Source organism: Phalaenopsis equestris, unplaced genomic scaffold (genome assembly GCF_001263595.1).
Source record: "Phalaenopsis equestris unplaced genomic scaffold, ASM126359v1 Scaffold000002, whole genome shotgun sequence".
In the NCBI taxonomy this organism is placed as follows: Eukaryota; Viridiplantae; Streptophyta; class Magnoliopsida; order Asparagales; family Orchidaceae; genus Phalaenopsis; species Phalaenopsis equestris.
In genome coordinates, this window is record NW_018164444.1 from 35,323,532 (window position 1) to 35,350,609 (window position 27,078).

Genomic DNA, 27,078 nt, shown 5'->3' on the forward strand with positions numbered 1-27,078 from the left:
AAAAAGTCCCAAAGGAAGGCAAACGTAGCTAAAGAATTTCAATTCGAACCATCTACTAGTTCAGGGCATAAAAAAAACAGAATTTGAGTACAATAGTTTTACAGATGCACTACTCATATATGAAAATGAAAAAAGACATTCAAGCAAAAACATAAGGGCAGGTGAATACAGAAGCATTTAATTACTATTCAAGCAGAAAGTAGGTGGGTAAGAACACAGAATAAAACTAGTGAAACACGTACTTCAATAATAGCCTCATGATCTGCCAAAAGCACCTGAAACATTAAGCAACCACTTTCCTCATAAAATTCAACATTCCTAATCATCTTCCGAACATCTTTGTCGCCCCCATACATTATTACATTAAGTGATGGTGCCAAACGACGAAACTCAGCTTGCCATAGTGGAAGAGAACCTGATGTTGCGATAACAAGAGAAGGTTGGCATGCAAAGCATTGCAAAGAAAGAACAAATAAGATTGATTTTGTGAAACGTTCCTGCAGAAAACATCATTGCATAAATGAAAAGGCATAAATTTTAATTTAACAGCTACATGAAGCTACGTAGGAAAAGGTGATGGGAGGGAGTAACATCAGTTAGCAATCTAGTCAGGAGTAGCATAACTCAAATGTATGATATATCACTAGCATAATGAATTTATAAAATGCAGATTGAAAATTCATCTTTGTCTCTGGAAGAACTGAAATTTCATTGGACATACATGAGGCATAAAAGTCCGAAACCTTTCAAAGGCCAAATAAACATCCTTCGTGCCACCACTTGGCCTGCTAATATTTCTTGTATATTTCGTTGTTAAAAATAAAAAGGCCAGCTCTAACAAGATCGAATAACAGACCAAGCATTTAAAAAGGTTGCAATGTACACTTACAATAAAACATGAAATTAGAAGATGTTTTAAATAAATATATGGTCCATTGTGTTAGAGTGATCACCTGTGTCATGTTTGCACATTTTCAGAACTTTCTATGTAAATACAAGGAAAACAGCCTGATCAATCAATAATTCAATAAATGAGGCAGTTTAAACCAGCCTTGTTAAGGTCATTGAAATGCACATTTTATACAAGAAGAACAATGAAAAAATCTTGGCTTTTCCTGAGCGATTGTAAAATAGCCCAAATGTTCAATAAATGTTCAAGGTTTCAAATCAGTAAACTGAAATCAATAAATTCTTGCTTGGCATTTATGCAGCAAATCCTCATAAATGATTTACTCTGCTTGGGAAATCTAGACAACTAAAAATAGTCCAACAGCACATTTTCCTCTTACTCCATATCTTCCAATTTAAGTGAAAGATTGAAATTCGTAGAAAATAATAAACCACAAAATGCGCCTTGAATTCAACATTGTGAAACATGAATTAGATTATGGTTCATGAAAATGTTAGCAAGTAACATAGAAGCATGAATATCCCAATCCCTTGAAGCAAAAATAAAATGAATAAACTTTATGATAGAAGTCAAACTGACAGCAAAGTTAAAAAAAAAAAAAAAGCTTTTCAAATGGAACTTATAGAAAGTCTTGTGTCTCCATGAACAATAAAAAATTTAAAAAGGAGTCATGATGGATAATCAAGTTTGGCAGATCACTCTTTCAGACCTCTCTATCATATAAGAAAGAGAACATATAAAATTCTAACTAAGAATTGACACACATGTACCTGATCATCAATAAGCACAGCATTTACAGACTTGTGCCAAAATTCTCGAAGGCGGTTAAGTGAGCCTAACAGATCACTACCAAGTTCAGTAGGACACCCCTCAGGCAGCTCAGTTAGTCGGTAAAAAGGATCTTTCTTTACCTTTAGAACCTGTACAAGAGATTTTAGCTATAGTCAGTTAGCACCACAAGAAAGAAGACAAAACATGCAACACATTAAGTCTATGTACATTCAACATAACAAAACACAAGAAATATGGATTCTGCAAAATTATTATGCTACATCCAACAAGGAAACATCCAAATTCAGCCCATATTACATTCAATCTGATTATAACAAAGATATTAAATGTTCCAAATTCGAAAGACACAAGCAAGAATAACTGAAATTATCACCAAATAACATAAAATGAAGGCCTAACAAGATTGCAAATAAAAACAAATGTAAAGTGTAGGTGATACCGGAGCTAACCTAAAAAACAATAAAAATAGAACTATTATTGCTGAAATTCAAAAAGGTTACAACAAGACTCATCAAAACAGGAAATAAACAACAAACACATACATACAAAACCCTAGTAGCAGGACGAGGGTGGTTGCCAACAGCTGAACAGCATGTGGGACTCTGGTTTGGGCAGCAAGGAGAGAAACAGCCTGTTGGACAGGAAATAAAGGCGGGTTTTTTGCCGCGGCAGATGAGGGAGGGGGGGGGGGGGGGGTGGATGGAATGAAGGGGTTGCGGTGGTTGGTTTTGGGGGCGGTGCGGGGAGGATTCTCACCACAGCAGAATGGTTTCCCTAGGTTGTGGGGTAAAGACTTGTTCAGCCCCCTCTCACAACTGAACTAGTTCGGGCGAAACAGGTTCAGCTTTTGGAGGAAAACACTCGTGTCAACAGGTTTTTGCATCAAGGAAACATCAAAGTCAGAATTTAATATGTTAAAAAAAAATTATTTGACACTTAAATGAATAAGAAACACAAATATAAGTCATCCTTCCAACTCATACTGGGCATAACATTCTGTGCAAATGTACTCAAATATTTCTGAGCTTTAAATTATAGATAAATAACCAACCACCACTTGGAATAAAACCATATATTGGATAATCAAAAGAATCTTGCAGTACTAACTAATGGCTTTTTTCATCTAAAGCAAGATAAAGCAGCGAGGGCAAAAACCCTAATAAGCCAATGATTCAACAAAAGCTTGAGACAACTAGCTGGTCCCACAGGTCTAAACACAAACAGCCAACCTCCCAATGAAATTCAATGAAATTTGAATGCTATTTTAACCGAGGAAAAATAAGATAAGTACTCGTCTATTAAAACTCATTAAGATGTTTTTATTCATAAAATCTAAGGGCAGAGACCCTGCACATTTCATTAAAAAAAAATAAAGAACAAGCTATACATATAAGGTTTAAGAACAAAACATAGTGAATACTACATGGTCATTTGAAAAACAAAATTTATAAAGTTTTCAAAAATAACTCTTGGAAGACAATGGTAAACTGAAGTTTGCAATTAATTTAGAGAATTTAAATGAGTGTTTTCCCTTAAATTTCTGCTCCAAAAAAGGAGGGTCAAATAAGCAATGTTTCAAAGAACCTTCACAACTGCAATCTTATCCTTGAAGCATCTGAAAATTCATTTCCTTCCAAATAATCCAAATTGCAACAACAACAAAAAAAAAGTTCAAAAAATGTCTGATTACCCATTGACAAAAGCAATACTCCAAGAAAAAACTATTAGGCATGTTACTGATGTTATTTAGTAATACCAAAGATATGCTACAGTCAATCCCAACTGCCACCAGTCATCTTCAAAGTTAACTCTATAACTACTGCAGGGATGCCAGAAGTGACAAGCGCCGTCAAAAAAGTTCGTCGTTTGCGAACAACTCGTGTTCGGCTCATTCTTTAAGTGAATGGGTCGAACAAGGCCAACCCTTTGTTAGCTCATGTTCAGCTCGTGCGGTCATGGGATTCCACGTCTTCTATTGCACAGAGTTGGTGCAGGTTCGAATCCAACACCCTACATCTATTATTTCCAATTAATTTTAACAAGCCAATTTCAAGCCAAACACGAACAAGAATATATAAATCAAGCCGAGCAAAAACACACTATTCACGAGCTAACTTTGAACACGAGCCGATTTTGAACATGGCAATTTCGAACGAGCCAAACACGGGCCAAGCCTAAGCATGCTAAAACTCGGCTCGTTGACAGCCCTAGAAGTGACATTGGGGGTTTGGGGGATTTTATTTGGGATCTTCCTTTGGTAGATCATCAAAACTAAGAGAAAAAAATTTAGAGGTGCAATAGATTTCAAAATTGAATTAATGCACATGGTAACATTGTAGCCATTAAAGAGGAAAAAAACATAGAGATCCAGACTTTAAGAGTGTAGTTATTGAGCATACAGACTTTCATTGTATAAGCAAACCCGTTTTAGAAATGAATTGAGAGCTAACAAAACAGTTGAGATTCCAGGAAAATAGAAAAAGATCAAACAAGATTATCAACAAAAGATAATTCAACAAGCATTTATCTTTCAATTCCAAGAAATATTTGAGAAGAACAACTAAAAATACTTATTGACTCCTTTAATGAAAGAGACAAAAAATAAGAATTACTATAAAAATTCTAAGAGCAGCAATTGCTGAACTACTTCCCTTGATTGATTTTGCCAGCAAATAATATGTTCTCATTTTGAATGGATTCCTAGAACCATTTGCCAAAAAAGAGAATTTTAAATAACCTAACGATTCAAGACACTAAGGCAACAAAGATTCTTGGGACAACAAAGGGATTTTCAATTGTTAAGATGAAAAATCTTACTTATATCAGTACAATGCCAAACAAGATGAAAACTCTTACTTATATCAATACAATGCCAAACGAATAAATTTTTAATTGAGTCAATTTTTTAGATACCCTCTTGGGTGTACATAAATAAGCAACTGTGTGGGAAACAAGTTAGATAGAGTTGGTAAGTCTTCCATCTTGAGAGAGATACTTTCCTTTCCGACAAGCTAACTTTTGGTTTTAATTCTTTAAATGGCAGGCTGCCTCAGTACCTTTTGACTCCTTTTTCAGCCAAGATAAATATCAAGGTAATTGAAAGGAATAAAGTAACAACCAATCAAATTTGCTACCAATTAATAGGTATCCCTAGGTAGATAAAAGAAGATTTATAATTTAGGCCAGAGACAAAATCGAAAATTTGCAAAGTATTCGTAAGATTCCTACCTTGTTCAATATCCCACAAACGATGAAACCATGTGAGAGATATTTCCTAATATTCCATGACCGTCTAATTTTCCATATCTAGCACTCATACCAGCCCTTCTTAATTTGGTGTCCCTTTAATACTCCCCTAAAAATTGATGATCAAGATCTACCATTCCAAATTTATTTTTAATAATTTCAATGTGGGGTTGCCATGCCTTTTGATAAATGCATCAATAATTTGTCTTCTTATTAGGACATATGGAGCGCAACTCAATTCACTTTTTTCTATTTCTTTGAATATTTATCCACTTCAACTTTTTTAGTACGATGACAGATTTATTGTCATAGTACCTTCAAAGGTTCGTCCCATTTGATTTTTAATTACCAAAAATAATATTAATCCATATAAGTTTATAAATCCCTTGATTAATTGCTCTAAAACTTACAACTATCGAGGGTACTCTATTGATTAGGCATGCAAAAATCAGAGTTACTTCTCTCCAATATATTTTTGAAATTTAAATTGAAAAAGATAAGTCCTCATGACTTCCAGCCGATTTTGCTATTTCCTTTATATCATCCTTGGGAGGTGTCAGAACAAGAGAATTAATGAATAATACCCACTCTATTGAAAAAATAAAAAATAAAAAAAATATAAAGCCTAATTAAAATAATCACGAGCAATAGCAATAAAGAATAATAACTTGATATTTAACATTAAATTATTTTTTAATCATAGCCATAAAAATAAAAAGAAATGTGCTAACATCAATTTTTTGTTTCATAAAGTATACCCATGTAATTTGATTGCAATCATCAATATGTGTGACAATTCCAATAGTAAGCAAAATTTAATGCCAATATCGGAGTGAACTAATCTAAAAGTAGAGGATCTAGGATCATTTTTAGAGAAAAAAATACTATAATATTATGCATTTCACAAATCTCACAATTAAATTATTTAATATTAATACAAATAAAAAGGCAAGAAAACATACAATGTTAGATTTTCAAAAAGGGATGCCCAAGCTTAAAATGATGTTCTTAAATATTTTTGCATTGACAATAGAGATGAAAGAACGCTAAGAAGTTCTATCTTTAAGAAAGTATATATCATCCTTTCTAAAGCATGCTTAATCGTTTTTTCCATGGTAAGGCCTTGAAATATATAATAATTAATGAAAAGAAATTACTTTATAGTTAAGTAATTTAGTAATTTGATGGATTAATAGAAGACTTATTGTAATATGAGAGACATAATGAACATTATTGAGGACAAAGATGAGAGAAATAAAATTTCCCCTGGACCTATCATAGTCGTTGAAGAACGATTGACCACTTTCTATTATTGGAGCAAAATTGGTGGGTTTAAAAAATTTAAGAATGGTTTGACATGTGGTTACTGATTCTTGAAAGTTTCTAAGTGCGTTTATTTCTTCCAAATTAAGATCCCTTCTAATCCAACAAGGCAAGCTTGGCCTTTTAAAAAGCTTTGTTTTCGCAATAACTTTGGGGCTTACCATAAAGTCTTCAATATTTTTCTTTTGTTCTGTTATTTTATAAGCAAAAATTACACCATAGATTAACACTGATAGAAGTTATTTTTGCTTTTTTTTTTATTTTAGTCGTCATTATATCTTTTTTCTTAAGGTTCGGTATTTCATAATCAATAAATCAAGGATAGCATTATCCAATTTTACCATTCTTATTTATTCTTTGACTCATATGAGTGGTAAAACTTCAGTTAAAATGATAAGTTCTCCTTGCTTGAAATATAAACGTGAACTTGATTGAATTTATTATTGAATCTACAAAAGACTAAAAAATCTTTTATTTTTATAAATTATTTGAGAATAGCTATATTCTCACTACACTTTATCCTGAGATCATTAATCAAATTCAGGCCAATAAGCCTTATTTTATCAAAATATTCAATAATTTTGATATTACATTACTTGGTTGTTTAGAGCATAGCTTTGATTTCATAGATGAAGCAACTTCTTCAACTTTTGAGTATATTTATGTCGCGGCATCCCAAACATCTTTAGCAATTGTGAGGAACATGTATGCCCCACGAATTTCAAGCATCCTGATAACCATAGTCATGTTGTGATCATCAAATATATTTCATTCCAAAGTGCAAACTTAGAGTCATTCGGTATTGGAGGAGAATGCATAAGATGATGGATTGTTCTTTCATTTATGAAAAATTTTATAAGTCAAATTCACTTCAAATTATTGATTCCATCTCATCAATATGAGACAATTCCTAAAGCTCTTCATTAGTCTGATTTTTACCATTCATTATCGTTGACTCCTTGGAGAGGAAATAAAAAAAAGACCAGGCATATCGAGGAGAAGGATGAAAGATAAGAACAAATGTTGAAAAACCCTAATATCACGGACTAACTTTCCTCAAGTCACCTGTGCGACTTTAACGCTCTTCATTAGCACCAAATCAGCCTAATCCTCACAAAGCCTGGACTTGTGAGCACCAAGCACTCTTGAGAAGAAAAGTAGAAAAAAAGGAACACTTCACACTTGAATATTTGAAAGCTTTAATTCAATGCCTGGGTGATTACAAATGAGGGGAGGGACCTCTATTTATAGTCCCCCTCCAAGCCATGAGAATATTTTAGAATTCCCTACTTTACAGATTATTCCATACAATTCTTACATAAATACATAATCCTAGATCTTTCTAGATTCTTCTTGAACTCTCCATGCTCCATCCATGATTCTTCATGGAGTATTTTCTTCCTTTGACCTCTAGAATTGGGTAGAAGTTTCTAGAACTCTCTTTCACCTTCTTGGCTCTATAGGGTTCTTGTCATGCATGTCTCTTCTAGAGTTTTCCTTCCCATGGTTGTCTTGTCATTTCCTTGAAGATGGTGGGGCGTGACACTCCCCCCCACTTAAACACGCAATGCCTTTATTGCGGCTTCCCGTGCACCTTCGAAACTGCCTCCTCAGTTTGCCCCCATTCCTGGCAAACTTTGGTTTCTCCTTGGTGTTATGGGAGAGGGGGGACATGTAGCAAGTCTCTTGGCTGATAGCTTATCCCTTGCCTTCAACCTTATTGAACCATCTTCCTTCTTTTTTGGCGGTGTTTCCTTAGGAAACTCCACCACATTCCTTGGCATCCCAACTCCTTGGGTCTTTTCTCCTTCATTGGTATGAAGGATAGTTAAGTTGTCCACTTTGTCTTGTGCAATGCCATCCTTGAGTTGGATTGCCGATAGCATTTCGGATCCTTGCTTGCTTAACCTTATTATCGATACTGAACAAGCTTGATTCCCTTCCGTGATGCACAGGCTATTGGCGAATAAAATTGGGAATGCTCTTGCTTGCTCCAAGAAGTTCATTCTTAAGACAACTTGGAAATCTTCCAAAGGAATGACACAGTCTAGAGTACTTGACCATGCCCCAATGTTGGTCTTAACTCTATTAGTCACTCCGTTGATTGGCATCTCTGTTGAATTGATGACTTTACTGGAGCCCCCTCCTTTAGCCATCTGCAACCCCAACCTCTTTATTTCCTTTTCGGAGATGAAGTTGTGGGAAGCACCCGTATCCACCACTGCCCTGGTGGTTTTCCCTCCTATTGCCATTTCTACAAAGAGTAACCCCTTCCCATGGGGTTTTGTCAGAGCTTGCATCCCGTTCAGCAGTTGAAGAGATCCTACATATGCCTACATGTCATTTTCCCTGTCACATTCTTCTTCCTCCTTATGACTTGCAAGGAGAGAGTTCATGGCCTTCTTTTGAGGGCAATCTCATGCCCAATGAGATCCTTCAAAAAGAAAGCATCAGTTTTAATAGGGCTTGTTGTTAGTCTTCCCCTTGTCCCTTGACTTTGTTGGAGTTGATTCACGATGTTTCTCCTCCTTACTTTTGCCCTTGTCATCCCCACCTTTGACATCGTAACGCTTCTTATCTTTAGGCTTGTTGACCTCATTTTTTTTGAGGTATCCTACTCTTCTTATAGCCTAGGATCTAGCCTTAAAGTTTCCTAGGACTAGTCTAGGACCCACACCAACTAGAAATTCGAGTCACTTATTGACCCTTCATGATTTCATGCGACTGGTTCTAAATCCTCAGTGCTTAATTGAGTCAATTAAAACCAGTGCGACGAAGCTCGAGTCGAGTACCCATAGGATCTAAAATCTCAGGAAACTCATCGTGTCGTCCACCCATTGCGACCTTCGCACGCTTTCACGATGCACGAATACCACAATTCACGCGTCGATGCACGTAATTATCGAAATTCACATCATTTGCACCTGTAGAAGGCTTCGCAATTGATCAAACTCGAATCAATTGCTGGACCGATCGATCACGAGTGATAATTTTAAAGAAATTTGAATTTGACGTGTTTTCGACCCGACTGTCCACGAAATCGTCTAAATTCCTAGCTTGCGACTCAGTGCTTAATTGAGTCAATTAAAACCAGTGCGACGAAGCTCGAGTACCCATAGGATCTAAAACCTCAGGAAACTCATCGTGTCGTCCGCGCACACGCATGATACACGAATATCACAATTCACGTGGTAGATGCACATTATTATCGAAATTCACATCATTTGCAACTATAGGAGGCTTCGCAATTGATCAAACTCGAATCAATTGTTGGACTGATCGATCACGAGTGATAATTTTAAAGAAGTTTGAATTTGACGTGTTTTTAACCCGACTGTCCACGAAATCGTCCGGGCGACCCTGGATGACAAAACGGACTGTGTCAGCATGTCCGGAACGTCAGTTTTAGCTGGGAAGGTTCCGTGCACGAGCTATAAGTGCACAAACCGAGAGAATTTAAATATCATCTATTATAGAATTAATATAGTTGTATTATATAGCCGGGGGGGTGTGGTGCCTTTTATTTTTGCCTAAAACCCTAGCTTGCGACTACCCTTGGTTCCGTCCCCGAATTGAGCCATAGACGCGCCTTCCCTCTCGCTAGTTCCTTCTCTTCGCGTAACAGCGAGTTGACCTCGTCTCTCTGGACATCCTCTGCCCGAGTTGCGGCTTCCCAAAGTATCTTTTGCTTTGTCTCGTTGAGCGGGAACCAATTCGCGGTAGGTTGACTCTGTGTGTTTGTTCCTGAGTCATGAATGTGGCAATCTTCCTCCTTCCCGATAGCTCCTCCCTCCATAGCCCTGTTGCGGTGTGGTCGTTTTTCTGTTGGGGGTTGCTTTGCCAAGGTAAGTCTCGCGAGCTCTTCTTTCCTTCTTCTGTGCCTATAAAAGCTAGGGGGGAGGGGTCTTCTTGCTATGAGGTTACGAACTGAGAATTTGGGGGGAGACTGTCGGATTTGTCCCTCGTGCTAGCGAGCCTGGTGTTTGGGAAGCCTTCTAATACTCTTTTTTTGTTTGCAAAGGCTCAAGTGAGGTACCCATTTTCATCTTCTCTGCTTTCTTTCTCTGTTCGACAGGGGTTGTGCGTAGATTTCTCCTCTATAAAAAAGGAGGATGCATGCAAAGGGTGGTTTATTTTGTCTTGGCTGGTATTTAATGTTGGAATCATTGTTAGTTGTTGGATTTTTATTTGTTTGGCTGGTATTTAATGCTGGAATCACGACTAGCTGTTGGATTTTTAGTTGACTTTAGTTTAAATGTTGCTCTGTTGGGCCTGTTTTAAATGTTCTATGATATTTAGTTGGGAATGTGGACTTATTAGAAAAGCATGGTTCAGTTCTTACGCATGTGCAATTTTTCTTCTTGTGTTCCTATCACATCTATACATGTGCATCGAAGTTTGAGGGTTATTTTAGTCTTCCGGGCTGCAGTTTTCCTTGCTCTGTTGGTTTAACATTGAGGCTTTTGGAAATTTTACTTTGGGGGTTTTGTTTTGTGCTTCTTTGTTGCCCCCCTTCTGTTCGAAGCATATTCAAGTGGCTTTTATTTAATTTTGGGGCTTTTGGAGGTTTGGCTTTGGGGCTTTGTTCGCTGCCTCTCTGTTGCCCTTCCTATTTAAATCATATGAGGATGTTTATACCTATGGTGGAATTGTTGGTGCTTTGATGTATTTCTTCTTGATTACTAGTTCCACTTGAGAACCTTGTTGGGCTTTCCTCGTGAGTTCGGGTTGCTGTCATGTTGCCCCCCTTTCCCCTGTTAGATCAATTGAGGGATTTTATTGTGCCTCTTCCCGTGTTTGTTTTAGTGGTGTTTCGCAGCTCCCGCCTGGAGCTTGCAATATGGGTTCCCTACTGGTGTTGACTGTTGCCCTTACCCAAAAACATCCCTATCGTTTTCATTTGTGTTGTTTGGTTGTTTGGTGCTATCCTTGGCTGTGAGTATTTGTTGTTATTGCGTCGGATTGCTCCCCTGCCTGTGAGCATTCCAGCTCGGTTTTCTTTTGTGTTGTTTGGTTGTTCGTTGTTATCCCTGGCTGTGAGCATCTGTTATGATTGTGTTGGTCTGCTCCCCTGCCAGTGAACATCCTAGCTCGGTTTTCTATTGTGTTGTTTGGTTGTTCGATGTTATGCTTGGCTATGAGCATCTGTTGTGATTGTGTTGGTTTGCCCCCTTGCCCGTGAGCATCCCAACTGTTTTTATTTTGTGTTTGTTGGTTGTTCTCTTCTGTCCCTGGCTATAAACACTTGTCAATTGGTCGTGAGGGCTATTGCTCTTACCCGAGGGCATCCCTGTTGGGTTTCTTTTGTCTTGCTCAGTTGTCCCCTGTTGCCCTTAGCTGCAGGCACTCGTTGTGGTTGTTTGTCCTGACCGCCCCTTCCCTAGAGCATCTGGATGGATTCCTTTTTTTTGTGTTGGCTGGGTGGCTTCCTCACTGGCTCTACCCGAGAATGCTTGTTTGGATTCCTTTCTATTGTGTTGGGTTTATGCCTCTCATGAAAGCTTTTAGTTTAAGGTGGAATTGGTGAATTGAAATATTTTAATTCTTATGTTTGGGAGAGTTCGGATGTTCCTTTTCGAGGAATGAGCTATTAAATGTTCGGAGATGGTACAAAGCCCAATACTCTGGGCTGGATTGATTTCAATATAAAAAAAGAGATCCTTTTAGTATTTAGGAAAAGTACGAGAACAACTTGGAGTTTTCTAAAATGTGACTTTAAGGGGTGTTTCGGGCTAACATCGGGAAGTGTGTCATCTCATTGCTCATTCGAGGAGTCTCATCGGGTATATGTTTGAGGCTAACCCTCCTGCGCTTTGGCTTTGCTTTCTAGACTGGTTTTGGAAGCGGGTCTGTCTTCCTTTTTTTTCTTGCTTTTTGGATGACTTTCCTTACTTATTGGTTTGGGCTTTAAGCGCTTATGTACGAAACATAAGCGCGCATGTATAACTACGACTATATATGAAACCATCAAGAATCGTAAGTTTGACGGTCTTTTGGGGGTTTTAGGCCTTAATGATAAAAACATTCAGTGGTAGAGCGAAATAATATTTCATCCTACGACATCAGGACACAATCCTGGGACCCGATGAAATATAGGATGGCAATATTATTCACCGACACAAGACTAGGAGAACACCCTTGCCTTCTTAGGTCGTTGGTGATCCTAGTCCGACGGTGCGATCGACTTGTGGACAATCATATTTTATAAAAATAATAAGAACAAATACGATGTGGACAATCATATTTTATAAAAATGATAAGAACAAATACGATACGATATTTACAAAAGTATTTTGACTACAAAAATAGATATTATTTTCTCTTATATGCATGGAACCCATATGCATGCCAAAATATAAATTCTAAGTAATATAATTTGATTGTTCACTAGTCAATCACCGATACGGGGCTAAGGAGCACCCTCCTAAATTGATATTGTAGGAAACATTTCTAGTTGAAAATCGGATTTTATACATACGGGTGACCGATAGTTGCCTTCAGAGTCCCTCGAGATTATTTAAATCTGAGTCTAGTCCGACCCAAATACTTACGGTTTTCTTTCTTTCTTCGGATATTTTGTTTTTGTCCTACGATTTTATTGGGATCCTTGTAGACCATTCGTCATTTTCTCCGGATTTTTCTCGTGTTTTCGAGGGTTTTCTTCGAGTTATCATGGGTCATTTGTCGTTTTTCTTGAGTTTTTCAGGGGATGTTCGCTATTCATTCTTGTTTATATAAATTCATGCTTACACATTTCTTAAATTCTTTACTTTATACTCGTTTATTTATACCTGCGACACTGATCCCATTTAGAGATGCAGCAGGCTCGTCAGGTATACAGATTTGTTTTATGTTTACAGCGTTTCACTTTCTTTACTGCACACTTTACTACATATATATACAATTCATGCTTGTGACATTAATGTTTATTGTTTATCACGCTGCGTAGCATGTTTCCTCTTATTATTAATCATGTTGTTTCTATAGACTTGCAGAGACCTTTTAGGATAGAGGACAAGACAACCGGTTTAGGAGGTACCTTATAGTGAGCCACTGACCCAATAACCACAACACAACCCCAAACCTATAATCGATATATTAGAGAGCTTACAGTAGTTTTTTTCCAAAAAGTGGAGCGTGGAAGCAAACGGACGGAGAGTGGTGATCGAGACCACAAGAACGAGGTGTAAAATGTCTCCTCAGAGTTAAGGTTCAATCGTAGGATAGTTGAGAAGTTACCAGGGTTCCACCCAGATCTGTGACTTACACTACCTTTCACTCGATTGACTCCTGAAAATAATTGTTCCTATTTTGAGTCTTACCATTTGATTTCCTCGTATTTAACCTTGGAAACCTAAACTTTGAAGTCTTGAAGACAGAGCTGCTTATCTTAATTGAGAGTCTTCTTAGATGGTTTCGGTCATTTAAAATGTAATTAATTATAGGGATTTGCCTCTATAGAAAACTTAAGAACCCAGCTTAATATAAATCGTATTTAATCTCCCGTATTAAATAGGGGAACTTGTCGGCTTATAAAAAAGATTTCGCAAACCAAACGAACGTCACAAATCTTTTAATTTAGGTGGTTAAGTCTACCAACAAGTTATATGCATATCATTCGGGATAGTGTATTACTTATGGCATCGCGCTCAGTCATCTAAACTATCAAATGTGTGAAATCCATTCGCTCACTTTTTAAAAATTAAAATATTATTTTATAAAATTATAATCATTATATATATATATATATAATTAAATTTAAATGATTTTCAAAAAAAGACGGCCGACAAGGCTTTCTAGACCCCATTGAATAATCAACCAAGTTTCAACAACCGCGATGGCAGTGGCAAGATCTTGCACTCCTCGCTTCCTAAGCTCGGTCTTTGCCCAATATTAGAGCCCATCCATGAAGTTAAAAAGAGCATCCATGTCTGACATTTCTGTGATTTTAAGAATCAAGTTTGTAAACTCTTTGATCTAGTCTCGAATCAAATCCTCTTGTTTAAGCCTTGGCAGTCGGGCTCGCGCCTGCCGGCATTCTCGAGATAGAACTGTCTCTTTAGTTCTCTCTTGAAATCACTGAAAGTGGTCATGGAGCATAAACCGTTCTCTACATCTTTTTTTCTTCTTCTCCACCAAAGCATAGCGATGTCCGAGAGATAAAGAGAGAATTTGTATTTCTGCATCTTCATCGGCAATCCCCATGGCTCCAAAGTATTGTTCTAGTCCCCATAGGAAGTTGTCTACTTCCTTCGCATTGCGAACCCCTCCAAAAATTATAGGTTGTGGAACTTCAATCATCTTGGCTTCGAAAGTGGGATGGCTTGTGGATGTCGCTAGTGCCCACTTGCACAGGAAATGTCTCCACGCATCTCCTCCAAGCTACCACGCATCTCCTCCAAGCTACCACGCATGTCGCTCATCACCTCCTCATTGGCTCTTCACACCTCTTGAAGCTTCTCCAACAAATCCTCCTGCAACTTAGCCATATGGTCCATCATCTCCTCAAGTTGGAGCAACATATCTCTGATTGTTGAATGGATGATGATGTCTTCCTCCTCGAGTCCATCAACCCTTTTGGCGAAGATCCTCTATTTGACCCTTCATGTCATTCATTGTCTCCTCCATCCAAGCAAGGCGTGAATCAAAGCCATCCATGATCTCCTTAGACCTCCCATGTGACTTGGGTGCAACGGGATCTCTTTGCTCCTGGCAACCTCACCCTTGAGACGACTCCACATTAGTGGCTTTCAACTCCATCATGTGCTCCTTGACACTCTTTGTCTTTCCTTCGAACCAAGGCTCTGATACTAACTGTTACGGACAAACTTTCCTAAAGTCAGCCGTGGGGCTTTAGCGCTCTTCCTCAACACCAAATCAACCTAATCCTCACAACGTCTGGACTTGTGAGCACCAAACACTCTTAAAAAGAAGAGTAGATCTTTCTAGATTCTTCTTAAAGTCTCCATGCTTCATCCTTGAATTCTTCATGGAATATTGTCTTCCTTTGACCTCTAGAATTGGATAGAAGTTTCTAGAGTTGTGCGGAACTCTCTTCCATCTTCTTGGCTCTAGAAGGTTCTTGCCATGCATAACTCTTCTAGAGTTTTGTTTTGCCAATTCCTTGAAGAGGGAGGGGCGTGACACTGACATGCTATAAGATGATGAATTTTCTTTTTTCGTATTGGAGGAGAATGCATAAGATGATGAATTTTTCTTTCATTTAGGAAAATTTTTATGAGTCAAATTCACATCAAATTATTGATTCCATTTCATCAAGATGAGGCAATCCCTAAAAATGTTCATTAGTTTGATTTTAACCATCCATTATCGTTGCGTTGACCCCTTGGAGAGGAAATAAAAAAAAAAAAAAAAAAACTTGACATATCGAGGAGATAAAGAATAAATGTTGGAAAATATGACCCTAAGCTCACTATGAAACCATATAGAAAGACAAAGTGACGAGGAAAATTAGATTGTTCATTATTTCAATAGCTATTTATACAATATATATATATATAATATAATATAAAAAATAATTACAATATTAAATAAAAAAAATCACCCTTGTTATCACAGCTTTTGATCCAGTTAGAGAAGGTTGATTGATGGTAAGTGAGCAATCTGTGGGTTCTTTCCTCTCTATTTTTTAAATATCAATATGTGGGAGAGATATTTCCTTGTAAGCAATGAATTCAAGACCTCTAATTTTCCTTATATAGTACTCCCAATATATAATCTGTCTACTGAAAATTAACCTAAAATCACTCAAAAATTAAAGCCAGCTAAGAATTTTCAAAGCTAACAATCCTTCAAGTTGATGAGAACCCACCTTACAATGAAAATTCATTAGAAATTGCATGATACGCATTGGAAAATTGGATTTAATGAAATCCAAAGCTTCCTACCAAAACAATGAAGGCAAGCCATGCTTTCCAACCCAAACATTACCAATTTCTTTATTTTTGAGGCACTGCTTTCTCCTCTAAATGCTTAGCAATGATAGAAAGCCAACTTAACTACATGCATCCACTAATTATAATGGAGTTTAACACCTATTTTGATCTAAACTAAACAAGACAGAGTAACAGCTGAAAACAGTTATAAAGACAACACAACAATTGTTCTAAGGCCAATTAAGAGCTTCAAAAAATATCTATTTTTCTAAGCATGTGATAGCGGACATAAAAAAGCTCAAGACAAATTATGAGAAGATGATCAATCTTCTTAAAACCCAAACAAATAACCCCATTCATGCAATCTCTAGCAAATGACTCTTCTCCTGGAACTTAGAGCAAGAGAGGTTTGAAAACTTTCAACACAAACTAAAAAAAAAAAACAAGTTTAGCAAAAGGATAAATTCAAACATTGATATATGAAAGGTTTCTCTCATCTGAAGCAAAGGTACAATCAATGGCTGCTCCATGGAGGAACAGACAATGGTACGTTTACCAGAGCTTTTTCTAGCCAGCAGTGCAGTAAATGTAATAACCAAACAACCATATTCGATGCCCATCATAAGGTATGCAACTGGATAATCCTTTTTTATGTCAGCACGTTTTAATCTCTAACCCTGAAACTTAAGCTCAAAACTCTTAAAACCAAAATAACACGCAAGAGTCATCTTAGAAACCCTAGAAAAGACAGTACACTGTTCCTTTAAATCCTAACAAGATTCATCTTTTTTATTATCACAAACATCATGCAAGATGATTAGCCACAAAGATTTTATCCTCACTCTTCCTCCTTAATCCCATCATTATCCTCAGCACTAATAATTCCAATATAGTTGAAAAGGGAAGCATTGAGCAGAGCTTTCACACTTAATTGAATTACATCAATCTAGTGTGTATCAATAAGGGCAACGGCACCAGTCTCTTATAGAATAACCAAACACAATTGACAACAACTAGTTTTTTACCAGCATAATTGCATTTTTATGCATCCACGCCTCCCCAAAACTTCCAATCCAAACAAGCCCTATTGGGCCAAACTAACCTCACGCAAGGGATCTAGCTATGTTTATTGAGGACACCATAAGAGTGGCAACTCTAGCTACTTCGAAGTAATTCACCAACTACAATGATAAAGTTTGATGTTTTCTTTATCACTTCTTAATTTTGAATTTTTATCCATTTTTATAATTATCAATGTATCAAATAATATTACAAATTATGCAGTCAACATAATTAAACCTAGAAACTAAACCATGAACAAGGATTAAACCAGCTAAATGTTTAATATTTGTCAAATTTTTTACCCAAATATCATATTCTTCATACAAATCCCAAGTCAAATTTCAAAACCCACATATATAAATGTTGGCATGACCATTCTTGATATATGTAGGCTATATTGAATCAACAATGTTCACCACAAGCCAGACCTAATGCAGGAACGTTAAGCATTAAAGAAAACAAGGACGCAATATTGAGGATGAAGGAACGTACAAGCTAATCTACGCTGGCTTTCGCGTTCAAAAATTATGACTTCATTTAGTAAAGTGAAAACTATCGTTCTAGCTTGCATGCAGCACGCATTCCACAGTTTGCTTTGGGAACCATGTCAAAATTTCTGACAGAACGTCCAAATTACACCTTTCACTTTAAAAAAATTAATATCGAGTTGTTGATTTTCATTGGTTAATTTTCTACAGTAGTCTTTAATTCTCGAAGCCAAACAAAATTTACATCCATAATAAGGCCAGGACTAGAAAACCAGCGTACATTTTTTCACTGGAATGGAATATGCAACTAAATAATATTCTCCAGAAAAAAAATTCATGCATACATCTATCTACAAAAGTTCAAGGGATGTTGTAACTAATTAAGACGCGCTGAGAAAAGTAATATACATTATGATTAGAAACATGTTGATTAACAGTTTTAATAGTCAGCGAGTATAAATTTCCCTTTTTTTCTCATAGTAAGAGAAAAGGTAAACCGGAGTTAACGCAAATCAAAATAGAACAACAAATATTATTACTGGAAACAAATAAACGGTTACAGCCAACACACTTGAAAGAAGAAACACAATCGCACGATAAAAGCAAACACCACTGAAGTGTATCTCAAGGGTGGTGTAGGCCGACTAAGTAGATCGAAATGACCGGCAGGGGTGGTGGCAGCAAGGGAATACTAGTGGCAGTGAGGGGATGTGAAAATACAGTAACAACAAGTATGGTTGTTCTCCTGAATGGTGGCAGTGAGGAGTTGGGTTGGATAGTGGTGGAACAACAGGAAAAAGGGGTTCTCTGACTGTCCTTGGAGGCAACAGCACAGCTGGTGGGTTGGAATAGAAGGCAAGCGAGGTTTGGGCGGCAGCAATGCTGGAAGGGATGGGGAGGCATCTAGTAAATTGAAAACTGCAGAAAACAACAATACGACTGTTGTTGCGGGCGTCAGCATAGAGTTGGGGTGGATAGTGGCGTAACAACAGGAAGAAGGTGTTCCCTGGTTGTCTTAGGAGGCAACAACACGGTGGATGTGTTGGAATAGAAGGTGAGGTTTGGGCGGCGGCAATGCTGGAAGGGAGGGGAGGCGGCTAGTAGACTGAAGACTGCAGAAAACAGCAATAAGAGTGTTGTTGCACGCTGCTACAGTGCGGTACTGCAATAGGGAGTGATGTGAAAGGGTGCGGAAGGGAATAGGAGATAGATAATCGTCGTCTAGGGAGAGAGATACAACCGGAGCACAATTCAAACCCTCAAATATAGGCCTCGACGGGAAAAATGGACGTCACTGGCTAGTCGTGACAAAAACCCAAAATCTAGAAGACCAAAAACTGACCCTAACCAGCAAACATCACCTATATATAATGAGAAATAGTAGATAGAATGGGTAAGGAATAGAAATAGAAATGTGTTGGAAAAGGAATGAGGTAGACAAAAAAAAAGTGCTAGAGAAGGAAGGGCTAGACAAGACAAGACATCAAATAGAAAAAAAGGAACAGTAATGTTGTAGCAGCTACAATACAGCATCCCGGTAATTCCCCGTGTCAATCTCTCGGGATTGGGGAAGCTTTGACTTCATTTGTCGAAGCTTCGAGGTCCTTGTAGTATGCAGTTAGGTCCGCAATATTGATCGCAGCGAAAACATGTAATCTCTTGGCAAATCAATCTTATAGGCATTGTCATTCCACAGCTCGTCTTGATATAATAAATATGCAACATTTTTGGCCATATCCTAAGCTAGAGCTGCATAGATATGTTAGTTTTCACAATCTAACTCTCGAGCCCTTAAGTTTGAAGCCTACTTCCCCTTCTCGTACTCAGCGGAACGTAGATGCTAAACAAGTATATGAGGTGAAATTAACTCTGGGATGAAATCTGTAGCAGGCTGCGCCACTCTCTCTAGCAGTCACTCAGGAGAGACATCTCTTTCATTGATAGGACATGGATCTCATTGAAAAATTCCCTTCCCCATCAAGCTCTTAAGAAAACTTTAATGATGGGTTCATCCTCCTGTTTGAACATCAGATGATACGTAACATGTTGAACTGAATCTAACAACTGAATAACTCTATGTAATATTTCTGACATGGGACAAAAAAGCCCCAATTATGACGTGTTGGACCTCCTAAGTATAGGAAACTCGGGAATGAGAGTCCATAAATCTGAATGGTCCTGAGTTCTGTTACCTAAGCTTGTCAGGCCCTGGTGTCAGTTCCATGAACTCAAGATTGTAGTCAGCTCAACTCACTCCCACGGGATCAGCTGGAACTATGTGCAACATTTCCTCCTCAACTAGAAGTTGTTCCTCCTCATTTGTGTCATCATCGTCTTCAGTATCTACTCTATCATTACCCACCTTTTCAAGAGCGTCCTGCTCGGTGAAACAGATAATCCTCTGATTGTGTTGTCTGATTCAACATGCTCAAATTTGTGGCACTTGAACACTTCCTGGCTTTGACAGATTTAGGGATGCGAATTAGTTCCACCTGTTCTCCGCTCTGAATCAACCTTTCCTCTGACGGAGTCATCTTAGGTGTTGCCTAAGTGTAATATGGATGTAAGACTCTGCGGTTGAGCTATGCCTGTAAGACATGGTGGTTGTCCGGTGATATGATTTCTCCACATATAAAGCTAGAGTCTAAACCTTCTATCTATATTAAGTTCGTAGGAACTGGCGTTGGATCTCTTGCTTCATCTTCAGATTTTCTCATTCTCCATATGTTGACTCTTCTCTCGGCCTCCTCTAACACTAGATTCTGAAATGTCTTGGCATTTCTTCATTTTTGAAATCCTCCCTATGGAAGGGGTTGAAATTCTCATCTCTTTCTCCTCTTCAGCTTGCCCAATCCAAATTGAGCGGAATCTACTTCTGGGTTTCATCCTTACTGTCCGCAAGCCCCCGCTGAAGCTGACAGATCTTTCGTTGTATCTATTTCCAAGTAAGTTCGGGCATGTATCTCCTTGGTGGCATGACTAGAGTTGAAACGTCTGGGTTTTATTCTTCATCACAGATATCCTCCCTACGGAAGGGGTAAAAATTCTTGTTTTTTTCACTTCTTCAACTTTCTCGATCCCGGTTGAGTGTAATCTCCCCCTGGATTTCATCATCAATGTCCGCAAGCCTCCGTTGAAATCGGCGTATCCCACGTTGTAACTCTTCTCGGGTTTTTGAGAGATGAAAGAGGGTCTAGGAGATTAATCAACGGCATTAAAAAAATTAATTTGGAGTTGTTTGGAGTTGTTGATTTAAAAAAAAATTAGGGTTAGGTCGAAGTGTGTCAAAGGTTTAGGAATAGGAAAAAAAATTTTTTGGTGGTGGTGGCTTCGGTGGGGGAGGATGCTATGAAACCTTAGAATTAGACTAGGGTTAACTTAGCTCTGAGACCAAATGACACTGGACTTAACTCAAACCAAAATAGAACAGTAAATATTATTAGTTGAGCAAATAGATGATTATAACCAGCACACTTAAAAAGAGAAAGACAATAACACGACACAGGCAAACGCCACTAAAGTGTATCCCAATAGTGGTGTAGGTCGACTAATTGGTTCGGAATGACTGGCAGGGGTGGTGGCAACAAGGGATTGCTAGTGGCAGCAAGAGGGTTCCAAAATGCTGAGACAACATGTATGGTTGTTGTCCTGGATGGCGGCAGCGAGGAGTTGGGTTTGATAGTAGTGGAATAGCAAAAATGAGAGTTCACTGGCTATCGTGGGCGGCAGCAGCGCATTGGGTGGGCGGGAACAGTAGAAAGGTGCGGTTTGGGTGGCAGCAATGCTGGAAGGGAGGGGAGAAGACTAGTAAAATGAAGATTGCAAAAAAACAACAATACGAGTGTTGTAGCGGGCAGTTGCATCGAGGTACGATGGCAGGGAGCGATTTGGAAGGATGTGGAAAAGAATAAGAGAAAAATAATTACCACCTCGGCAGAGAGATATAGCTGGAGCACCAACCTTTACCTCTGATCCAGCCCTCAAAAAGGAAAAATGGATGTTGGTGGCTGTCCTAGCATAAATTTTAAATCTGGAAGACCAAAAACCGACCCAAACCAAAGCAAACAGCACTCATATATAATGAGAAATAATAGACAAAATGGGTAGGGAATAGAAATAAAAAAATGTGGAGGGAGATAGACCAGGAAAGTGCTAAAAAAGAAAGGGTCAGACAAGGCAAAAGAATCAAATAGGAAAAAGAATGTGGTATTATAGCAGCTACAGTACCGTGTCCTAGTAAGCTCCCGCAACAGTTCGGCATTGCCATCATCTAAACCGCACAATGTAAATATATGAATAAAAATCTTAACCATTTTGCTCACATTTAGAGCATTAACCCATAATCAAATAGGCAGGAGTAGCTTTTGAAAAAAAAATTTGTGCATTTAGTAAATATAAAACTAAACAGTGAAGTAAGATTCAAAACAAAAGGGCAACAGAATATTTTATTTTGCAAAAGTTGACACCTACAACTTCAAACTTTGTTTATGGAATCAATATTTTCTACATAACTGCCACTTTGGCCTTCACTAATCATGGTTGAAATAAGTATCAAAATGAAAAAAGTACTAAAAATCTAAACAAATAAAACAGTATGCTAAGCCGACAATCACTCTATGACATAAGGTGTTTCTTGATGGGAAACTAGGAGAGGTTACTTTAGCAAAACTTACTTGCAAGCTTTGGTGGAAGTTAGCCAGGCTGTTTGTCTAGAAAGTTGTATGAGATTTTTGGTGGCATTTAAATATGTAACATAACCAAATTTAGGTGGGTGGCATGGATGTACATCCCATTTAAACTTATTGAAATTCATTTACAAACACCCACATAGGGAAGAGAGAGAGGTGTATGCAAATTAAAACCCAAATCAAGGACACATGAAATTACTGTCATTGAACTCCTGTTTTAACAGTCAAGTTTGTGCAAAAGTAAATTCAAAATTTTAAAAGCCATAAAAGAGTTCCCAAACTGAAGTTATTTCGCTCGCTATTCAAGGTTATAGACCAAGTATTCAAGGCTTTTAAATATTGTCCTAAAAAATAGTCTTCTCGATCATGAATTAATTATTACCGCGCTCTCCAAGGAACTAAATCAAAAAAATATTTAGATCAAAACATGGTACAAGTCAACCAAGGGTATTTAACCAATAGCCGCTTAATATTACTACTGCATCACAAAGAATTAAACAATGAAAGAAGGAAAATGGTTTGCTGTCAAATTGGTAGACTGCATAACACGAATAGTTACACGAAGAAAATAACCTTCACAATGTCATAAATACATGAAAAATGGAAAATTAATCAGAAGAAACCTTTAAAAAATGAAAGTCACGCGAGGAATTCCAAGTACTTGATCCTACCTTCTGACGTCTCAACAGATGATGTAAGCTCTTGGCCTGCTCACGACGATGTTCATATTCTTCCACCAGCCTTGGAGCCTCAGACGATCCTAGTAGTAACGACTTTTCCAACTCCCATGTAGCTTGGTCATACTCGAGCCCTTTCCATTTCACAAACCACTCAATGCAGCAATTTGAAGACTCTGTGGAAGGCCCTAATGTACAATCATAAGAAGTTTCTGGAAGTACTACTAAATTTTTCTGCAACAAACGTTCAGGCTCAGTCCATTCTTGTCGCCACTTTGTTACCTGCTTAATATAAAGCCAAACCAATAAATGTGCTATCATAATAATTTATAAAGAGATTTAGATTTATACCAGACAATTCTTACATATTTACTCGTATAACACCTAAACATTGATATTTAGTTATGTAACACTCTAGTGTCACAATCACATCAAAACAGATGCAATAAAAAGGTGTATTTTACTTCAGAAAAGTTAATATTAGTAGTATTTTTATGTAATGTGAAGATAACTTTCTCCACAAGCTGTTGCAAAAAAAATATATATGAGATCACCCTTTGTGTTCAGAATACATGGTCAATAACTAAAACAAAAACACAAAATAGTTGGGGGGGTAGAGAGGGGGGTGGGGGTGGTTGTGGGGGTAGAGAGATAGAGAGAGAGAGAGATGACCTCCTTCTGGCCTTTCTTTCTGAATTTGGCTATAAGTGAAGGAGCTTCATGAAGCAGCTCGCTTTCTGGAATCCAACGATTATGGGAATGAGAAAGGCCTTTGTATTTCACAAAGTAACGCTTTCCATTCTGCACTCCTAACACCGTAAGCCCCATAACACTAGAAATTAATGGTTCAAAAAAGTGATGCTCCATAAATCTGGCAAAGCAGAGAGGTTAAAAGATCCTCACCTTTGTCCACGTCCCAAACAGACTCTATTCCTTCAGAAATAGAGTACACATCTGATTCCAATTTCTTTTTCACACAAAAGTTACACAGCCAAGCACCTGGCAACAGCCGATCCAAACAAGATACATGATAACTTCGTTTGCAACCTCTTCCAAAACAAGACCTAAGGTTATTTGGAAGATAACAAAATCAGTCGCCATTAAAGAATTAATGCAGAAAGAAAGTGATACATAACACACATAAAACACCAAAGAAACCCGTAAAGTGCATCAAGCTTCATTGCTTAGATAGGCATAAACTCAACTGCTATTTCATTTTCAGATAAAAAATAAACAGCCACTTTCATATGCACAATTGCCACTCCCTCAGGTCAGCACAAACAAATTCATACAGAAAAAGAGAAAAAATAAATAAATAAATAAATAAATATCTAAAACTACTACAACTATTGAATAAATTGGTGATGGGAGAAGAATTTTCAGGAAGGAAATTGAAGTATGATTTAATCTCTCATCTATAATCCTGGACACAGATCCAGCAACAACCAAGAATGCGCTTTAAAAATTAAAGAAATAATTTTAGATCTTCTAGGCACTTCCTACATGAAACAAAGAGTAAGATTTGACAAAATAATAATAAACTTCATTAACCTATTCAGTGCTATGAGTGTAGACTGAACGACCTAGGAGCCTCGACTGATAGGTCCAAGTCTTGTGGAGAGTCGAACCACTCTCTACCATAGGCATGCCCCCTCTTTCCAATAGAGGGGCCGACTACTAGCTACCCTAGAGTTATATATTTGCATTTCTGACATTTTAGGTTTAGTTTTGACTGTGTTTGTTCGGAACAGCCATTGGCATCTCACGTTTTCCCTTCTAAGGCTATATAGTCAAGTGTCTGGTGGTGCTCCGGTTGTATCTCGCTCTCAATGTGGTGATTATCCTCATCCACCCTTCCCCCGCATCCCTCCCTTTGCTGTAGTCATTATCTTCCCTGCTGCAGCTGCCAAGAACAGCATCTCGATTGCTGTTTTTCCTGAAATCCCCAGCCTCACAGCTGCTAGCCCTCCTTCCAGCCTGGCTGCCACCCATCTCAGCAGGCTCCAAACCCTTCCTCCACTTCCTCTTAGCCCTGTTGCAGCCCATCATAGCCGCCCCAAACCTTACACCGTTTCCCTCCAGCCTTGTCACCGCTGTTCCAGCCATTCCAACTCTCTTACCCTCACCGCCACAATCAGAAAAACAGCAAGCCTGATGTTTTCCTACTCCTTCCAGCCTGGCTGCCACCCATCTCAGCAGGCCCAAAACCTTTCCTCTACTTCCTCTTAGCCCTGTTGCAGCCCCTCATAGCCGCCGGGGTGATTCAGATCAGAAATCAATATGGGTCGAGGAAAGGAACACCCCCCCCCCCCCCCCCCCCCCTCCCTCTTCCAAGCCCTGGGTGATATCCCTCCACCTTGAATCTAGCCCCATTTTATTGCCGTGTATCATTGTTTGTTGTAATTTCAATTTTCCTTTTGATGGTTGTACCTCTCTATTTGAATTCAACAATAATATTTGATTTTCCTATTATATTTTGGTTTAACTCCAATATCATTTTGTCAGAGTTAGTCCAACACTACTTCTGTTCTAGGGTTACCAAAATCACCCACTACCTACCTCAATCTCCACCTAAAAACTCTTCCCCTTGCGTGTTTTTTTTTAAATCAACAACCAAAAACTTATTTCCCACTCTATAAAACCCCTCATTTCACCTCAAACCTAAACCCTAATCATGTCACCGTGGAGACAAGTGTCGGACAATGTTCAAGAACTTACCATGGAAGAGGTACAGCAGAAACTCCACCGCCTTCAACAAAAACTTGCAGAAATTGAGGAAAGGACCTATGGAGAGGTCATCGTCCCCTATGGAGAGGTCATCGTCCATTGCGATAGCGAGATTCAAGGAGGACAGAAGGAGGAACACCTGAATACTTTCCCTATGGATGATTCCAACGAAGAGGAAAGTAAGCGAAGATGCTTTAGGATTCAATATCAGAGGAGGCCGGGGGACGAAATGACGTACGGAGGACAAAGAGTCTTAGAAGTGAAGGTAAGCCTATCGGATTTCGAGGGGAGGATAAATCTGGATGACTTCATTGAGTGGCTACAGATTGTCGAGCAGGTTTTTGAATACACGGAGGTGCCAATTAACAATATGGTATGAGGCATTGTTAAAAGGGTGATCAAGTTTGTTGAAAGTAAATAACAATAAAGATAAGCATAGAAGCTTATGGAGAATATGGGAAAGGTCATGAAGATGTTCTAAAAAAAAGAGTGAGAAAAGAAAGTTATAGTCTTATAAAAAATCACACAGAACAGAGAGTATAGACGTCAAGAGGATCATAGCACATATCTTTTGAGTGTGAAAATACCTACAAAAATATACAACAAATAGCAGAAGATAAGTTTATCATGCAATAAAAAATATGAATAAAATAGATACAACTAAATATCCAATGTAAAGGTAAAAAAAAGAATTTGACAAGAATAAAGTGTGGAGATGGATAAGAGATAATTAAGAAGAGGAGAAGAAAAACGGTTGATAATAGCAGACTATCAAGATTAAAAGAATGATAGTGAGGACGAGCGTGCACAATAGCTGCAAGCAACATAGATAGCATGACAAAGGATGTGAGAAAGCATACTAAGCAGAAGAGCAAGTACGGTGATCGCCTAATTGAGCGACTGAGAAGCGGAAAAGCATGTGGATCAAGTGCAGCAAAATCAAAAAAAAAAAGGCAACTAGGGCAAAAAAAGTGACATAGCTCTAACACCATGTTGGAGGAGAAAATAGGAATTTTATTCACTAAACATTCCATTTATTTATAATACAATATATACTATAACATTCCAAAGAACACACAAAAAACATGCATCACCCTCCAAAGATATGGAACCTTATTACATAATATAATTATTTAAAAAATACTACTATTCAATTATTTTAAATACCCTTGCCATATGATTCAAAATACTTGAAATAGAAATATAAATATGATATGCACAATCAAGCCAAAAACTAACATAAATGAAAGGTAACAAATATGGGGTAAG

General features: G+C 38.0%; 1 protein-coding gene across 5 annotated transcripts in view; it reads right to left on the reverse strand.

Annotated features, from left to right (window-relative positions):
• Positions 1–27,078, reverse strand: part of LOC110024818 (helicase protein MOM1-like) — a 71,955-nt gene that overhangs the window by 33,063 nt on the left and 11,814 nt on the right. For 4 of the 5 annotated variants that reach the window (XM_020724994.1, XM_020724986.1, XM_020725008.1 and 1 more), the window contains exons 5-9: positions 23,986–24,146; positions 23,755–23,891; positions 23,077–23,364; positions 1,681–1,830; positions 243–497 (exon numbers count right to left, since the gene is read on the reverse strand). In XM_020724994.1, the coding sequence (XP_020580653.1) occupies positions 243–497; positions 1,681–1,830; positions 23,077–23,364; positions 23,755–23,891; positions 23,986–24,146 (991 nt within the window). Of the gene's footprint in view, positions 1–242; positions 498–1,680; positions 1,831–23,076; positions 23,365–23,754; positions 23,915–23,985; positions 24,147–27,078 lie in introns of those variants that run through there. The other variant, XM_020725001.1, reaches the window with a different exon arrangement.